Genomic DNA, 17,476 nt, shown 5'->3' on the forward strand with positions numbered 1-17,476 from the left:
CTGTGCCCTCCCCAGGTCCCCCATGTGTCAGTGGGGCCCCAGGGCCCTCATGCTTGGGCCTCTGCAGAGGTGCCCAGGAGCCCCAGCCCTGATTTGGGGATGGTGCCCTGAAGACACCGCCGTGCAGGCTCTGGAGGTAGGACAGGGAGCGCGTGGGCTTCTAGCAGGGTGGCTGAAGATCTGAGTGTTCCTTGTTCTTCTACTTTCACTCATTCCCTCTCTTGACACTTCCTTGGGGGATATTCAGCTGTGGCCATGAGTCAGAACTGCCAAGGTCCCTCATCAAGCAAGATGCACGATGGGCCTCAGCCCTGGGTTGCCTAAGAGCTGTCCTCAGGCTGAGACGCAGCCTGGGGCCCCAGCCTGCCCTTGGGGTGCCGCTGCCTCGGCCCAGCCCACCCTGGCCAGCCTCCTGAACCTGTTGCTGCCTGTGTGGCCTCTGCCTGCACTATCACCAAAGGCTCCTGAACTTGAGCCGAGCTCTTGGTACCTCCTAGACCGCCCAAGCTTCAGAGAAAGGTGCAGGTCCCAGGGGAAGCTTCATGCAGTGAATCTCACAGAGGAAGACCCAAGAGCTCTCTCAGGGCCCCTGGTCCCCACGCCACCGAAGGTGGGGCTCTGCCTTCCACATGGGCCCTGCAGCCCACCCCTGGCAGACCTCTTCTTGTGCTGAGGGCCAGCCAGCCGGGCTGTCGTCCCCTGAGGCACAGCTGTGGGTGAGGACCCAGCCCAGCCCCAGAAGGCCCAGGGCCCTGAGAGGGGAGGCCCTGCCCTGATGGTCTCCCCCGGTGGGGCCAGGCCTGGGTCTTGCGGAAGAACAGCACCGCTCAGTGGGCGTCCCAGGGCAAGATCAGTGCCCGGGAGCCCTGATATCGTATCAGGCTATTCCCAGGCAGAACCCTTCTCCTCCCCAGCATGCTGGGTACCGAATTCTCCACACTTCATCCCTGGTCCTTCCTATCCCCACTCTAGGCTCAGAGCCTGCGTCCCAATACAGTTCTCAGACTCCATCCCCTCTTTCCCTGGGCTGGGGGAGTCAACCGGAACCCCAGAAGTGGCCCAGCCCCTGCCTCAACCTGCCCACACAGGTCGAACCACAGGATCCTCTGGCCTGGATATCTGAACTCTTTGCTGTCCCCTGAGTGGGGTGGACTACCAACTGCAATGTGAGCCCAGCCAGGATAGATGGGGCACCTCCTCGAGGAGGCAGGGGCCCCTTACTTCATGCAGTGGACCTCACAGATCTCAGCATCTGCAAGGTCCATGCTGTTAGTAACAGTCTGTGTGCAACAGGAAAAAGGTGAGCAATGTGCCAGGATGGCCACTCCTGGGTACATATCTGAGAAAAGTAAACACACTAATTTGGGAAGATGTTAGAACCATTATTTACAGCTGCCAAGATATAGAAACAGCATGAGTGTCCATCAGCAGAGGATTGGATGAGGAAGATGTGGTGTATATCCATATATATACACGTGGATATATATGAACATATAGAAATATATATGTATATATACACATGTATAATATGTATGAATATATGTATAGTCTATATGTGAATATATAGAAAGTGAAAGTGTTAGTCGCTCAGTTGTGTCTGACTCTTTTCCACCCCATGGATTGAGGCCCACCAGGCTCCTCTGTCCATGGTGTTCTGCAGGCAAGAATACTGGAGTTTCCATGCCCTTCCCCAGGACCTCTTCCCAACCTAGGGATCAAATCGAGGTCTCTTGCATTGCAGGCAGATTCTTTACCATCTGAGCCACCAGAACTATGTGGGAAATACTACTCAGCCATAAAAAAGAATGAAATTTTGCCATGTGCAATAAGATGAATGCACTTGGAGGCCATTGTGCTAGAGAGGGAAGTCATACAGAAGAAGACAAATACTGTTATGTTATCACTCATACGCAGAATCTGAAAAATAAAACAAACTTGCGACTGCAACAGAAACAAACCAACTCACAGATATAGAGAACAAACTAGTGGTTACCAGTGGGGAGAGGGAAGGAGAGGGGCAGTATAGAGGTGGGGGACTCTTCTGTATACAGTAAGCCACAGGGACATATATTGTACAGGACGGGAGATGGAGCCCATATTTTACGGTAACCACGAATGGACTATGCATTTAAAAATTTTCAGTCAATATATCCTACACATGTAACTTAAGTGGTATCATACATCAACTCCAATTTTTACAAAGTGGGACATTCACCCAATTGAATTGTGTGAGTGATGTAAATGAAGGTTTACCTTTCATTCACATACTTAGCTCAATATGAACAGAGAGAATATGTCCCCTTTGCTTACAGTCACACAATTGAATTTCTAACGATGATGGACAGAATTACTGCAGGACACACGAAAAGGAGGATGACCAAAAACAGAAGGACCGGCTAGCAAGACAATATTGAATGAATGAAACACACATCAGAAGTTTGCAGCATCATAATACACTTTGTATCTGGACTGAACTAGACACTTATATGCACCAAAGAAAACAGTTTCAAATAGGATGAGAAGCTGAAGAGTGGAAAGATCCCATGATGATTACTGTGAAGGAAAATTGGAAAGCAGGTCTGCTGAGGACATGGAGGTTAATGCCGAGGTCTAGGGCTTGGTGAAGGCTTGCATGTCCAGAAGGTCTGGGCAGGACACAAGGGCAGGCAAATTTCCAAGAGGTCTGGGCAAGACACAGGGCGGGAGGTGGGGGTAGGAAGTTCTAAAGTCTGGGAAGGATATGGGACTACAGGAAGGATCCAGAGTTCTTGGCAGGATGCATCTCAAGGAAGGCTCCAGAAAGTCTTCAAGGAACACAGACCCTGGAGAAGGTTCCAGAAGGCCAGGCAGGACCCAGGGGAGTAGGGGCGGAAGGGTATGGTGGCAAATGTCCCAGAAGGTCTAAGCAGAAGCCAAGGCCACAGGGAAGGTCAGTAATCTGAGCAAACACAACTGGGAAGGTTCCAGAATATGGGGCAAGATATGGTTGTCATGGGGAAACTTCCAGAAGATCTGGGCAGAAAAAGGAGACAAAATATTATAGATGCTCTGGACAAGAGGATGGAAGGGGTTGGGAAGAGTGAGTCAGGGGCTTGGGGAGGGGGTAGGTCCCCGAAGTTCTGGGCAGAACACGGAGAGTGTCGAATGCTCTAGAAAGTTGGGCAGGTCAAGGGTGGTGGGGGGCTAGAGCCCCAGACTTGGCCTCAGATCAGTGTTGACAGATCCAGGCATTTGACCCTGCTCCCCTAGAACAAGGTTGCAGAATCCCACTGACACAACTCTGCCAGCCGAGCCCCAAAGCACCCCCACCCATGGGGTCCCTCGGCTTCCCCAATCCATCTAGCAGCCCCACCCCTGGGTACAGGAACCTCCACCTGACACATAGCAATGCGTCTCCATTTCAGTCTCTGCTGTTTCTGTTTTAGGCCCTTCGTTTTGGGTTGAATTTGCTGTCACTTTCCGGGTTTTTGGAGTTGGAAATTGAGATCCCTGGTCTGTAGCGTTTCTGTGTGATTGTATACGTTCTTATCCTGCCACGTCTGGTTTTGTTCTGTAATACTTTTCTTATCACGTTTCCCAAATATTTTCTATTTTCTACTGGGAATGATGAGGGTGGGAAGTAGGGAGGGCATTGATATCTAGAATTGTGTTCTTAATTTGCAAACAACAGAAACGACTCTCTTCTTGCTTAATCCAGTTAGGAAAGGTACTCTGAGTTTCAAAATCCCTTCTGAATGCAAAATCCCCATCCTCCTTTAGCTCTCACGCATTTTTCCACCTTGATGTGCACACGAGCTGATACGAACAGAGCCATTTCCACATCTCATTCTATTACCTCTTCAACTTCGGGCTGTACTTGTCATGTGTTTTATTTCTAAACGGGGTGAGGAGTCAGTGTGTCTTGCAGTGGTGATCTCAGGCGGCCTTGACCTGCAGCAGCTTGAAGCAGGGCTTCAGTTACCGGCCAGAGACTGAGGACGGACTGTGCAGTGAGCACACGGAATCTGAAGCACTAGACCAGTGGCAGACAAAGGCTCGATCTAGAGTCAGCAAGCTTTGGCTACACTCCACAGCCTGGGGACCACCGCGCCTACTCCGCTTGATTGCGACCTAAACTCTGCAAAGCCAACAAAGATCTCTTCCAATGGGGGCTTGCAGTCCCATGGGGGGCACTTCAGAGACTGAATGTGGCCAAGGCCCTGTCAGCCTGGCCTGGCTGATCCAGCTGAGGAGCAGAGAACCCAGAACACAGGGTCACTGGCAGGGAGTGGGAGGGTAGCCTGCAAGCCCCTTCTCTGTCAGAAAGGTGAGAGGTCCCTGCCCTACTCCATGGGGTCTGTGCTAGGGCCCAAATCCGTCTTTCGTCCAGGAACATGAGCTCCAAGGGTGGGGAAAATCTGTGACAGGAGTGTGATTGTGGGTTCCCCACTCTCCCAGGGACCCAGCAGCCACACAGCTGGAGCCCTCCCTGTGCTTGTGCGACCCATACTTTGGGGTCACGAGTTGTCTCACGCTCCCCTGGCAGCTTTCCCAGAAGGTGCATGCTGCTGTCACTATTCCCATTTTCAAGGGTGAGATGGATGCCCTGGGCTTCATTCACCTCCCAGAACTTTCCCCTCCCCCTTGTTCATCAGAGGGGCCTTTAAAATTCAACATTCTACACAAAGTGCATAACACTATGTGGACAGCTTTACGGATTTTCACCAAATGTACATAAGCCCCTACCAGAATACATCTCAGGAAACTGAACTGGGTGGAGAGCCCCAAATTCCTCCCCACATCCCTCTATTCAGGCAGTAGAAGCAGACACGTGCAACTCTAAGAAGAAAGGGGCTGGGTTCCTGAGCCTATACGTGAGTTTGTCTGCTTTTGAACCACTAACAATGAAATCCTGCTTTGTGAGTTTTTGTTGCTGCCTTCTCTTCTCTACTGATGTTTGTGATATAAGTCCCTGTCTTTGTGTATGGTTGTTTGTTCTTCATTCTCACAGTTGTATGCTCTGATGAAGACAGTTTATTGTTGGGCATTATTGGCGGACTTTAAGGCTGGTGCTGGTTGTAATCTACACCAAGTAGTGCTGCGGTGAATGTACTTGTCCTTGTCTTGAGGTGTGGCCATGCGAGCATTTCAGGAGCTGAGTGCCCAGGAGTGGTAATCTGGGGGCTCAGATATGCTTAAGTATTGCTTTGGCAGAGGCTGTGGGAGACATTTCAACTGATTGTACCTATTTGTACTCCTCAGGAGCCCACACACTTCAAAATCTCACCAACACATGGTATGGTTGTCTTTGAATGTTTAATCATCCCTGTTGGGACCATTATATTGCAGTTTCAGGTTGCATTTGCTCCAAGAGAAATTGTGTTCAGCCACTTCTCTTATATTTAGTACCCTCACAAATTTCCTATCTGGTAAACTGCCTTTATGCCTTTCTCTCAAATTTCTATTGGATGATCTGCTATTTTAGTTACCAGTTGGTAGGAAGAAGGTCTATAACCTGAATACCAGTGTTAAGGAGATAAGTGTTACATACTTTCTCCTGGGTTTGCACTGTCTTGTTAGTAGAATAGCAGATGTTGTGAGTTTTTACATATTGTCATGTATCACTTTTTCTTATGTGACCAGCAATATTTTTTTTCAATTTTGTATATTCTTAATTTTCCAACGGACACCAGGATAGCTTTGTACATTTTCCTTTTTCCTTTCTGAGAATTCATTGAGATCCACAAATGTCCTAAACTGCTTCTTTTTTTTTTTTTTTTTTTGCTGCCCGGGGCACTGAACTGCTTCTTTTGTGTGGTACCCGTGTATAATATCTCGTCTATCCACCACTCGTCAAGGCACACAAGAACGTTTCCCCATGCCAAGGCAGGGGAAGCCTCATCAGAAAGCCTGTAATTGGATATTTGTGCTTTCTGACTTTGCTTTCTCCTCTATTGGTCTGTTTTTCAACCCTGAGCCAACACCATACTCTCTCAATAAGTGAGAAAATATAAATATCTTGGCCGTTGGGAGCTCAAGTCCTCCAGCACTTTTCTTCTCCCAGTATATTGCCTTGGCTACTCCTAGCCCTTTCCATTTCTGAAACATTTGAATATTTGGAATCAACTTCATGCACATGCACAAACGGACACACACACACACACACACACACACAGCACCTGTTGAGACTCTTACTGAAATTGTATTGAATTTGTAGATTTATCTTTACTCTTTTGGGACTTAGCATTCATAAGCTTGGTTATCTTTCTATTGTTTAAAGGATTTAACTTCGATAGAAGACCTGGTACCTAGTTTTTCAAAAAGAGTCTGATAATTTCAGCCTACATTCGCATTGTGAGTCACCTCTGGTTCCCAGTGTTCTTCAGGTTTTAGTCCATTTCATCAGGAATGTGACGTTTATCACAGGAAGCCTACTCATCGCAGCCACTCATTTTCTTTATAAGATCAGTAACAGCTGATTGATGCCTCCCTTTCCATCTCTGATATTGGGAATGAGTATTTTTCTTTGTTGTCTCTTCTGTTTCACCAATACTTTGAATGCCTCCAGATAACCAACTTTGGCTTTGTGTGTCTACCTCCTATTCATTTCTCCTCTCCTCTTTGTATTTCCTTCATTTCTTTGGGTAGGTAATCTATTCTTATCTAACTTCCTGAATGGCGGCTGAGAAAATTTTCACCCTGTTCTCTCTTCTACGAGATGCCTGTAACGTGATATATTTTCACTAAGCACCTTTCCCGCTCCTTTCCCTGCACTTTTAACTTGCGATCACCTCACAATCCTTTAGACCTTACTGTTACCCAGTTTCCGCTGGGGCCTCTCTTCTGTATAATTGGTTTAGGACTAGTTACCAAGAATTTGGGGATTTGCTGGTTCTCTCGAGTAATGATTCTCCCTCAGTTTCATTGTAACAGAGAAGTAACGCTAGTACTGTCAGTCATGGAGACTTGTGATGCTGGGCTATGTCACGGCATGAACCTGCCCCGCCACCCCTGCTCCCGCCCTGAGCTTCTGGAACCATCTCCCCGCTCCGTGTCCTCTAACACTTTCGGGCATCTACCTCCGCCAGACGAGACTACCTCTGACGAGTCTGCCCCTGGGGGCGCTTGCACTTGCGAGCGCAGCGAAACCTTCTGGAAGCCGCGCAAAGCCTGATGGGAGACGCCGCTCAGTACTTCCGGGTTGAGTCTGGTCGCGGAGCCTAAGCGACTTCTCCTCACACACCTGCAGCTTCGTGTGGGTTCCCACTGGAGTTCGTGTCCTGGAAGGTTCCAGTAGGTTTAGACAAGACAAGGTTGGGGGCGGTTTGGGGGCGGGGCAGAGGAAGAGGAAATCCCAAAGTCTGGCTGGGACACGGGTGTGGGGAAGTTTCCACAGTTCTTGGCAGGACGAAAGTATCTGGGAAGATTCCAGAAGGTCTTCGCAGAATAGAGGGGCTGAAGAAGGCTCCAAAAGGTCCTCCGGGACATGGGGTCTCAGGTGAGGTTAGGGAGGCCTGGGAAGGACAAGGCGCAAGGAGACGTTTCTAGAACGTCTGGGCAGGCCCCTTAAGGGTTGGAGGGGAGAGAGACGTGGAAGGTTCCCGAAGGTCTTCACAGAACACAGGGCTGGGGAAGGTTCCAAAGGCCTGGGCACAACGTGGCGGGGCGGGGAGGGGGGATGGGGGGGCGGTGGTTTAGAAAACCTGGGCAGGAGATGGCAGGCGGGGTACAGCTGGATGGAGGAACAGATGGGAGGTGGCTAGAAGATTCCAAAAGTTCTAGGCAGGAGGTAGGGTGGTGGACCCAGCACTTCAGGCTTGGACTCAGTCTCAGGTCAGTGTCTGCAGATTCTGTGGTTTGGCCCCTCCCTCGTGAAGCCGGGATGGCAGATGCAACTGCGACCATCCCCATCCGTTCTGACCGCATGCATCCCTCTACTGGGGTCCCATGGCTTCCCCTACCTACCTGGCAGCCCTTCCTGTGGGTATTCTTTCCACCACCCCCTGGGCCATTCATCATCATCTTCTGGGGATGGGTGATGTGGGAACCCACACAGCATCTTCACCACTGAAAGCCACGTCCCACCAGGACCCCACCCAGCATCTCCGATCTTGAGTCCTGACGCTCCCCAACTCATATACCCGTCACCTGCAGAGTCCACATTGATTTAAATCACACCCCTAGGAGGATCAGGTATTTCCTGCTAAAAGCAATTCACAGGTATGACATTTCTGTTAGCTTTCTGTTAGTCAACACCATCAGTGGACGACCAGCACAGAGATTTAACCAGGTCATCACTTTCTTCGCCAAGCTAGTGGTACCAAAAGAAAAGGAAAATGATGTTATGGGATGCCACTGAACTTTGCCCTTTACAACCTTTTGTAATGTCTGGAGCTAAAATCGGGAGGGGGTAGTATCACAATAATCCAGGGTCCTGAGTAATCTCCAGGATCTTTTTTCCGGAGACTCTTTCGGATGATTTCTTTCCAGTTGGCACCAAATAAGGTTCTTTATCACACTTTTCTTGGAGGGAACTCATCCACATGGTATTATCAACGTAGCAACTCACTAAGTCATATCATTATCATTCTTGAGATCCACCACACTCGATTTTTCACATATGCTGGCAAATTCAAACACCTCTGTGGGAAAACTCAATGTGTGATGAGTCCCATTTCCAAAGAATACAACTTTTGCTTGAATTGGGAAAAGGTGTTAGCTAAGTTGGCCTCATAGACCAAGTCTCCCATGAGCTGTTTTTCTTCTTGGACAGTCTTTGCCATATCAGGGACAAGTGAAGCAATGCAAAAGGCCACCTGTTTTAATTCTCATTCATTTAATGATGTTCTTAATCCTTTTTCTACCCCCATAGAAGTTACTGTAGCTTGTAAGACTGTGACTAGCAATGTTAAAACATTCTAAATATCACTCCCAGCCCATTTAACCTATACGCTGCAGAAGCCTTAGATTTCTACATGCAGGGTTAGGCAGTCAAATTCTGGATCTTTAGTTTTTAACTGAGAAGGTGAATTAAGACTCTCGTTCAAATAGTTTCTGCCCTATGCCGTGATTCTCATAATGGGTTAAATCTGGGCTAAAAAAATGTAGAACACATTTAAAATAAAAAAAATTGGCCATGCCACCTGGCTGGCTGCATCTTAGTTATCTGATGAAGAATTGAACGTGGGCCCATGGCAGTGAAAGCATGGAGTCCTAATGACTACCAACAGGGAATTCTCTGTAGAGCACATTTTAAATCCCTGGCATTTTATACAAATTATCTGAGGCAGTAATGTTGAAATAGTTTACAGTGAGTGCAAGGATGTGTGTGTGTGTTTGTTCAGTTGTGTCCAACTCTGTTCGGTATAAGCAAGTGAAAGTGTTAATTGTTCAGTCATTGCTCTTTGTGACTCCATGGACTGCAGCCTTCCAGGCTCCTCTGTCCATGGAATTTTTCAGGCAAGAATACTGGAGTATGTTGTTATTTCCTCCTCCAGGGGATCTTCCCAAGCTAGGGTTGAACCTTTGTCTCTTGTGTCTCCTGCATTGGCAGGCAGTTCTTTACCACTGCGTCACCTGGGAAGCCCACCACCTTGTCCACCTTAACATTTTACTAGTTTTCCCACATATCTATCCATCTGTCTAACAATGTGTTAATTCACTTTATCTTTTGGATTCCTTTCAAAGTTAACTACAGGCATCAGCGTTATTTCCCCTACGAACTGTAGCAGTTTTGCTCGTGTGATTCATGCTTTATACATCTTATCTAAAAAGTTGACATCCAACATCTGTTGTATCATCAAAAAAGCAAGAGACTTCCAGAAAAATATTTACTTTTGCTTAATTGACTATGCCAAAACCTTTGACTGTGTGGACCACAACAAACTCTGGAAAATTCTTAAAGATGTGGGAATACCAGACCACCTGACCTGCCTCTTGAGAAATCTGTATGCAGGTCAAGAAGCAGGTTAGAACTGGACATGGAACAACAGACTGGTTCCAAATTGGGAAAGGAGTACGTCAAGGCTGTATATTGTCACCCTGCTTATTTAACTTATATGCACAGTACATCATGTGAAATGCCAGGCTGGATGAAGCACAAGCTGGAATCAAGACTGCCGGGAGAAATATCAATAACCTCAGATACCCAGGTGACACCACCCTGGGTCAGGAAGACCCCTGGAGAAGGAAATGACTACCCACTATAGTATTCTTGCCTGGAGAATTTCATGGAGAAGCCTGGAAGGCTACAGTCCATGGGGATCACAAAGAGTTGGACACAACTGAGTGACGAACACTTTCATTTTTCACTTTTCAAAGGGAAAGTCATGTTTATGTTTTTCTTTTTCTTTTTTGCATTTGGGGGCATCATTTTTGCATCTGTTTGTTCAAAGGTCTCAGCATTATTTGTCACAGAAGAGGCTATTTCTTCATTGTGTTTTTTTGCTTGTCACCTTTGTCTAAAATCAGTCAGTCACACATGGGTAGGTCTACTTCTCGACTCTTTATTCCATTCTGTTGACTGTATGTCTAAGCTTTCTGCAGCATCATGCTGTCTTTGGTTATCATAGCTTTCTAGTAAGTCTCAAAATCAAGTAGTGTAAGTCCTTGGCTCTTCTATTTCCAAATTATTTTGGCTATTCTAGGTCTTTCACTTTTCTACTTAAATTTTAGAATCCCAGTTGATTATTTCTACGTTGAAAATATATCTCTGGGAAATTTGAGCTTGTGCTAAATCTACAGATCAATTTAGGGAGAACTGACATCTTAGCAATAGTAAGTCTTCTGATCTGGGAACACAGTATATCATTCCACTTTTTTAGGGCTTGCTACTCTTCAGATTTCTGTTTACCTGGTGACATTGCAAATTCAGCTTTCTGGTTTTCTCTTCTTGCTGTCGTTGTGTTTGTGGTTGCTAGAGTTAATACAGGTTCTCATTTGGCTTTCTACTTCCTAACCAGACAAACCAAAAAAGAATCAATCAACAATATAAGTGTGTAAGAGCATAAGGTTGGCAGGCCTTGTGAGAGAGAGGGCTAGCCTCAGCACCAATCTGGGCAGTGAGGCTGGGCTGGGTGGTGCAGGGGTAGTCAAGCCTTCTTGTACCCTGGGGTCAGGCTGCACCAGTGAAGACCTGGCCATGGATGGAGAGGAAGATGAAGAGGGAAGAGGAAGGGCAGTAGCGCTGGATGGGAAAGTACCCCATGGTGTCTCCTAAGAGAACAGGAGTTCAAATCAGGGGTGGGGGAAACCCGGTACTGCCTTGGGGGAGCTGCGGCAGGAACACTTGCCAAGCAAGTTTTCTGGGGCATGGGTGAATGAATGTAGAGTTCCAGGGAGTGATGGGGTGCCTGGGGACAGAGGGGACTTGGTGGTGGTGGTGACAGTCCCCCCCATCAGCATTGAGAGCCCACACCCAGCCCCTGGCCCATGGATGAGGAGAGGGCCTGCCCCAGTGACCAGTGGGGAGGGCTCTAAATGGTACTAGACCAACAGGGGTCAAATCTAACTCCAGAGTCAGAGCTGACCAAGTGGCCCTGCTTGTTCCTCATGTCCAGGACCAGGCATCACTGGAAATGATAACCCTCCTTGCTTTGCTTCTGGTCTTGGGCCTGCCACAGGTGGAGAGCAATCTCACCGTGTCTGGAAGACAAGGTCAGTTCTGGCCCTAAGCCTCCTGGGCTGGGAGGAGGAAGTCTGCAATGCCTGTGCAGACACAGGGTGGCCATGGCCCCAGGTGGGTCCAGGCAGGTGTAGCCCAGAGAATTCAGTGGGCAAGACAGCCTTAGGAGGGTGGTCAGCTGATATGGATACATAGTTGGGGAGCCTCTTAATGTGGGGTCCCCAAGGGCAGGCAGGGATGGCTGGTTTTATTGCCCAGCACCCAGCTCTCCCTGCCATGGCCCTGCCTTCCTGGGGATGGTTGGGCTGGAGGCCAAGCCTGAACCAGCCATCTTCAAGCCTTCTGGGGCTGTCTCTGAAAATGGAGAGCTGCTGGACTGTGACCAGCTTCTTCCCCAGGAACAAGTCCTGCCCTGACACAGACCCCATAGTGGGCCGCCTCGGCTCCTGGGTCAGGCGGGACACAGGGTCTCAGGCCAAGGAGTGTGGAGCCAGGCACTGGAGGCAGTGGGGTCAGCCAGGAAGGTGGGTGGACAGGGTGCATGGGTGCAGACTGCACAGCCATGGGGCTGCTTTCTCTAGAGCAGCTAATGTGAGGCGCCAGTGAGGTGTGGTGATGTGGGCATGTCCTGAGTCGGGGCTGGGGGAGGCAGGGACTCGGCTGTTTCCATAAGACAGTGCATGTCTCCGGGGTGAGGCTCTGCGCTCGTCTGTGTTCATGCTATGGGTGTGGTGTGGGTCTGTGAGACACATGCAGTGGGCACACGAGAGAAGCCCAGAGAGGAGAGGAGGAGCTTGCCGGATAGGGCAGGCTGTGAGGCGCCAGAAAGATGGACGGACCCAGGGCTCTGTCCTCACTCAGAGGAAGGAGAGGATGGCAGGTGTTGCTCTGATGGGATCTGAGAGCTGCCACATTGCGCTTTCTTTTTATTCCTCCTTTCAGATGCTGTCCTGAGGTGTCACGTTTGTGAGGAGGAGAACAGTTTCGAGTGCAAAAGGCCGGAAAACTGTGACAATGGCTCCACGCACTGTGTCTCGGCCGCCGTGAGTACGTGTCCGGGCCCCAGTGGGGCTCCACACACAGGCCAATAGAACGCTTTCAGGACTTAGGGCCTGTCGAGTTTTCCTCAATAAAGAATAACTAATATAAAAATGATCCTTTTTTAAAATTTGAAGAGCAAAGTCCTGTGAAGCCAGGAGTGCCAGCAGGCCACTGAGGAGACTCAGCTTACACAAGTAAGCCCAGAGCCGATGCAGGGTGGCACACAGCAACCGCTGGCCAGACTGAAATACTGAGGTGCAGGGAGAAAGTAATGGAGAGTTCTTTTCATTCACGTCTAGGTGAGCAGTTGAGCCTTAATGACTTCAATGTCTGACCAAGAATAGCTTTTACAAAAGATGTACATAATCAGGCTTAAAATATGTCCTGAAAAGAGGATGCATGCTTTAAAACATTTGGAGACCACGGCTCTGCCGTCTGTAACTCCCCCAAGCACTTCTGGCCTCATGAAGAACTCTCTCCCGAGGGTGACTTTGAAGGCCCTGGCATGACCCAACAGTGGCCTTGTCTGGCCTGGAGAATTCACTTTCCATTCATCAGCAACTTCTGGGGCTTCCATGTTCCAAGAAGCGTGTGGGCTACTGAGTCAGTCGAGGCATAAGCCCCACTGCAGCCTCACCTGGACTTGATAACTTAGTGTGGAAAGATGACTGCACAGTGAAATATGGGAGGAGGTGAAGTCGGAAGACAGGCCATACCCCCAGTGCTGAGCCGTGCCGGCAGCAGGCTCACAGTCACAGCAGTGACACCCAGGCCGCAGGAGTGGCTCCTTGAGAGGCCAGCTCCAAGCCCTGGGCAGTGGCCAGGATGGCCAGGTGCCCCTTGCTCCCGTGTGTCTCATCTGTGGTCACAAAGGCTTGAGCAACCATGTTTGAGAAGTTGAGGCCCAGGGAAACTATGCGTTCCCAAATGGAGACTGCCAGGCTCAAGTGCAGACAGGTGTGTGCAGACAGGTCAGAGATGGTGGCATCTGATGCCACGCCACCCCCAAAAGCAGCTCTGAACACAAAGGCCTGACGCTCTGCCTTTGCAGTGACTGCCCCCAAATCCCTGTCAGGTGCCCTCTTTGAGTGGGGCTCTGGTAAGGGGCAATAGAAGGGTCAGGGTTGGGCAGACTTCAGACAGAAATGGTGTTGGTGTTGCTGCTTTCAATTCATGAGACCCCCATCTCTCTGTCCTATTTCCCACTAGGAGTATTTCCACGGTTCTTCCTTATTTCCAAGCAGTGTGCGCTGAACTGTGGGATGAATGAGGCATTTTCGCGGATGGCCAGGTCATTCGTGCTCGTAAAGCCCACACCCTTTCTGTACCTGGCGTGCTGTACATCCAACCTGTGCAACATCCAGAAACCAATCATCAAAGAAAACACAGAAGATGCTTACTTGAAGTTCATCAAGGGGCAGGGCACGGGCAGCAGCGCCGGGCTGATGCCTTTCCTGACACTGGCCTCTGTGCTCCTGGGCCTCAGGCTGCTGTGACGAAGTCAGCTGGTTGCAGGTGGTTGGAACTTGTTGTATTAAATTTCTTTTCCATCGATTAGCTCAATGGTGGTCTGACTTTCCAGGGACCTTGACATGGGGTGGGGAGAATGAGTCCATTTGGCCTTACCTCACAGGTTGAATTACAGCAAGGCCAAACCTTCCCCACAGCAATTTTGTCTACACGTTGTTTCTCTTTGAAATCAAACCTTGTAACTGTTTATTGCTGACAATCACTCTTGACTCCTCTTCATCTTGGGGGGCCTTGGTATTGATGGAGGGCAGGGCCTGAGGCTCACCCATGAAAAGTAGACCTCAGACACTTCTGACCTTTGGGGGGGCCCAGGGTCAGTGGGGGAGACAGAATGATTTGGGCATAAGGTATCTCTGGAGTGAAAGAAATACTGCTCAGTGTGGGGTAGTAGGACCCCCTCCTGATTACAGCCCTCTTCTGACAGGGGAGGCCCCTTGGCTTCTCTCCTTCAGCTCTTGCTTCCAGACTCCAAGAAACAGAAGAGAAGAAATTCTGTTGAGTAAGCATGGATTTCACCCACCAACCAGCATAGGTGTGTGGACTCGCAGATTCTTCCACGTGCGTTTGTGCAGCATCTGAAGCTTAGGCAGGCACACAGCAGCGGTGCTGCTGACGCTCCAGCCTTTTTCCAGTCTCTGTTTGAGATGTAGCCGTGCACAGACAGCCAGAGAGTTGAGCCACAGTTCTGCACAAAACAAATGCTCTCTCCCCTGTGGCCCCGACTGGCTGCTAGGGTGGGTGCAGCCCCATCTGCAGCTCTCCTGCTTCCCCCTCCCTCCCATACTCTGGCCCGCCTCACCTAGTCTGACTTAGGGAATGCTGTTTGGGGCATCCTGGGAACCTTCCAGAGAGTCTCAATGGCCCCAGAAGGGGGTACTGTGGGGCAGGCAGGGAGCAGGGCTGTCTCTGTCACATCTACAGCCTCTGAACCAGAAGGGCCCCCGAGTGTTGGCCAGCGACTCCACAGCTGACAATTTCCAGTTTCTGTTAGGCTCCTGCTATGTGCATGTCCCTTTAGCATAGGCATCGCACTTCCGCCTTCCTGCTCATGCCCCGTCCGGAAGTGGCATTCCGAGGACTCCCCACTCTCAGCCTAGGACAAGACTTTAAGTAGAATCCCTTTTGTTAAGGCAGGCAAGAGATGCAAGAGGTCAACTATTTAAAAGTTGCCATGGCAACTGGACACTGGCATCTCTTCACCAGGAGGATGGTTAGCGCAGTGTAAGATGACTGGGACGTCAAGACCCATGAACAGGGAGAATTCCCTAGGTTTGGATCTGGTGGGTCTTTGGTGATCTGATGAAGAGTACTTTCAATGATTAGATGATGAGAGATATCAGATTATTGCAGGATGAGGAGTTCAAGTGAATTGGGGAAAATGCTGTCACCAGATAGATACACTTTCTAGAAGTCCTATGGAAGGAAGAAGTTTTAAGAGGATAGTGTTTAGAAAAAACAGATCATGGGTCAACATCGATGCCACACCAAGAATGTAAAGACTTGGGAATCTTGATCTGTGAAGAGCAGGGAGCCAGTTGAGTGAAGGACAGGCAACGGGGGCCCAGCTGGTGCAGACAGAATGGAACAGGATCCAAAGCAAAGGCTGCAACCCCGGCAGGAGAGCACACACTTCTGTGAGCGAGTAGAGGGACAAGCAGGAGTGCACAGAAAGCTCACATGTTGGAAGGAGCCAGGAAAATGAAAGAATTCACTCCCAAACAGTCACATATTCTCTGTGAAGCTGAAGACAGGGGTGTCTGCTAAAGAGTGAGTGCACAGGCGAGGTGGGCATGATGTCAGCTTGGAATAGGCCCTGAAGGCAAGAGAGAGAGAAGGTCATGGCTGAGACCATGCAGAGACCCAGAAAAGCTTGCTGGCAAGAGGACCCAGGAGCAGTCCCAGAATAGGAGCTGAAATGGCAGGGCCTCTAGTGGCTCAGTTGTTAAAAGAGCCTGCCTGCAGTGTGGGAGACCCGGGTTCAATCCCTGGGTCCAGAAGATGCCCTGGAGAAGGAAATGGCAACCCACTCCACTATTCTTGCCTAGAAAATTTCAAGGACAGAGGAGACTGGTGGGCTGCCATCCATGGGGTCACAAGGAGTCAGATACAACTGAGTGATGAACATTTTCTATGAGGTCTGGGTGTTCACCAATCCAAGGTCACAAGGGCAAGAGGGAACTACACTTGGTTTCAAGAGAGCAACTGAGGAACAAACGATCTGTCAAAACTTAGCTGGACAGAGGAGGGCAAACCAAGGTGAGCAGGGCCAGGCCAGGCCTGGATGGCTACATGGAGGTAGACAGCAGAATGTTGGCCAGAGCTGACAGAAGGGCCTGAAAGGAAGAGGCTTACAGTGGCCTGGAGACCTCAAAGCTTCATTCGGAGAGAGGGAGAGCTCACGTGAGGGGGAGGAAACGTGTTGCTCTAAGTGGCATTGCTAGGGTGGCCACTGTGCTCTTTAAGAGCAAGTATGATGCAAGTGACAGAAAACTGCGAACAAGGGGGTCTCAGCAAAAGCAGCAAGTGTTTCTTTCTTGTTCGTGTAAACAAAGCGCAGTGCTCAGCAGCCCAGAGCTGTGTGTTGTGGGGGAGCAAGCTCCACCTGGTGAGCGCTGCGGCAGCGCAGAGCACGTGCAAAGTGACAAGATACACATGCAAGCCCAAACTGTCACCCATATGTAGGCTTTAAAAACAAACAAAATGGAGAATTTGAGGGTCCACTTTAATAGAAATCAGCTTTCTAGGGAGAAGGCAGCTTTATGAGCTGCCAGTTCTTTGGACTGCTGGACTTGATGGGCCCCAAGAAGACACGTGGAGGAGCTGGGGAGTACAGCCTTCAAACCTTGCCCCTCAAACACAGCCAAGGACCTGTCTCCTGAGACACACGGAGCGACTCACAAGTTCCACTCCAAAGCCTCCGTCTCTGAACGAGTACACCCATCTGTTGTCTGTCTCAAGCACATAGAACACTCCTTCCAACTCACTCCTTTTATAGGCCAAGCACATAACTGAAACTACAGCAAAACAAAAACACTACAAGAAAGGAACATTAGAGGCCAACATACTTGTGAACAAAAACCAAAAACTGCCTAACTGGCTGTATTAAAATAATAACAGGTTATGACCAAGTACAATTTGCTCCAGAAGTGTAAGAATGACTCCGTCTTAGAAAAAGATGTCCAACAAGAAGTAAAGGATGATAATCACAGCATCATTAACATTCACTAATTGATCTTTTAAAAATGCTGTTACCCCTAGGAACAGGAAAAGTCAATAATTTAATAAAAGTTACCCACCAGAAAC

General features: G+C 49.2%; 1 protein-coding gene across 2 annotated transcripts; it reads left to right on the top strand.

Annotated features, from left to right (window-relative positions):
- Positions 1 to 7,140: 7,140 nt before the first annotated feature.
- On the top strand, positions 7,141 to 14,191 carry LY6K (lymphocyte antigen 6 family member K). Of its 2 annotated transcripts, none has more exons than XM_055546823.1 (4): positions 7,141 to 7,234; positions 11,538 to 11,634; positions 12,545 to 12,649; positions 13,853 to 14,191. In XM_055546823.1, exons 2-4 carry the CDS (start codon positions 11,556 to 11,558, stop codon positions 14,137 to 14,139), a joined length of 471 nt encoding a protein of 156 aa, XP_055402798.1. In that variant the 5' UTR covers positions 7,141 to 7,234; positions 11,538 to 11,555; the 3' UTR covers positions 14,140 to 14,191. The 2 variants fall into 2 exon arrangements, with proteins under 2 accessions (XP_055402798.1, XP_055402797.1); XM_055546822.1 differs by having other exon boundaries at positions 7,151 to 7,272.
- Positions 14,192 to 17,476: the final 3,285 nt, after the last annotated feature.

This window comes from Bubalus kerabau, chromosome 14, assembly GCF_029407905.1.
Source record: "Bubalus kerabau isolate K-KA32 ecotype Philippines breed swamp buffalo chromosome 14, PCC_UOA_SB_1v2, whole genome shotgun sequence".
NCBI lineage: Eukaryota > Metazoa > Chordata > Mammalia > Artiodactyla > Bovidae > Bubalus > Bubalus kerabau.

What these genes read in the sequence shown, in the direction of transcription:
- LY6K (XM_055546823.1), top strand. Translation starts at nt 11,556, where the DNA reads ATGATAACCCTCCTTGCTTTGCTTCTGGTCTTGGGCCTGCCACAGGTG. An exon ending in CACCGTGTCTGGAAGACAAG is followed by an intron (nt 11,635 to 12,544) that starts GTCAGTTCTGGC and finishes TCCTCCTTTCAG; the next exon opens with ATGCTGTCCTGAGGTGTCAC. An exon ending in CTGTGTCTCGGCCGCCGTGA is followed by an intron (nt 12,650 to 13,852) that starts GTACGTGTCCGG and finishes ATTTCCCACTAG; the next exon opens with GAGTATTTCCACGGTTCTTC.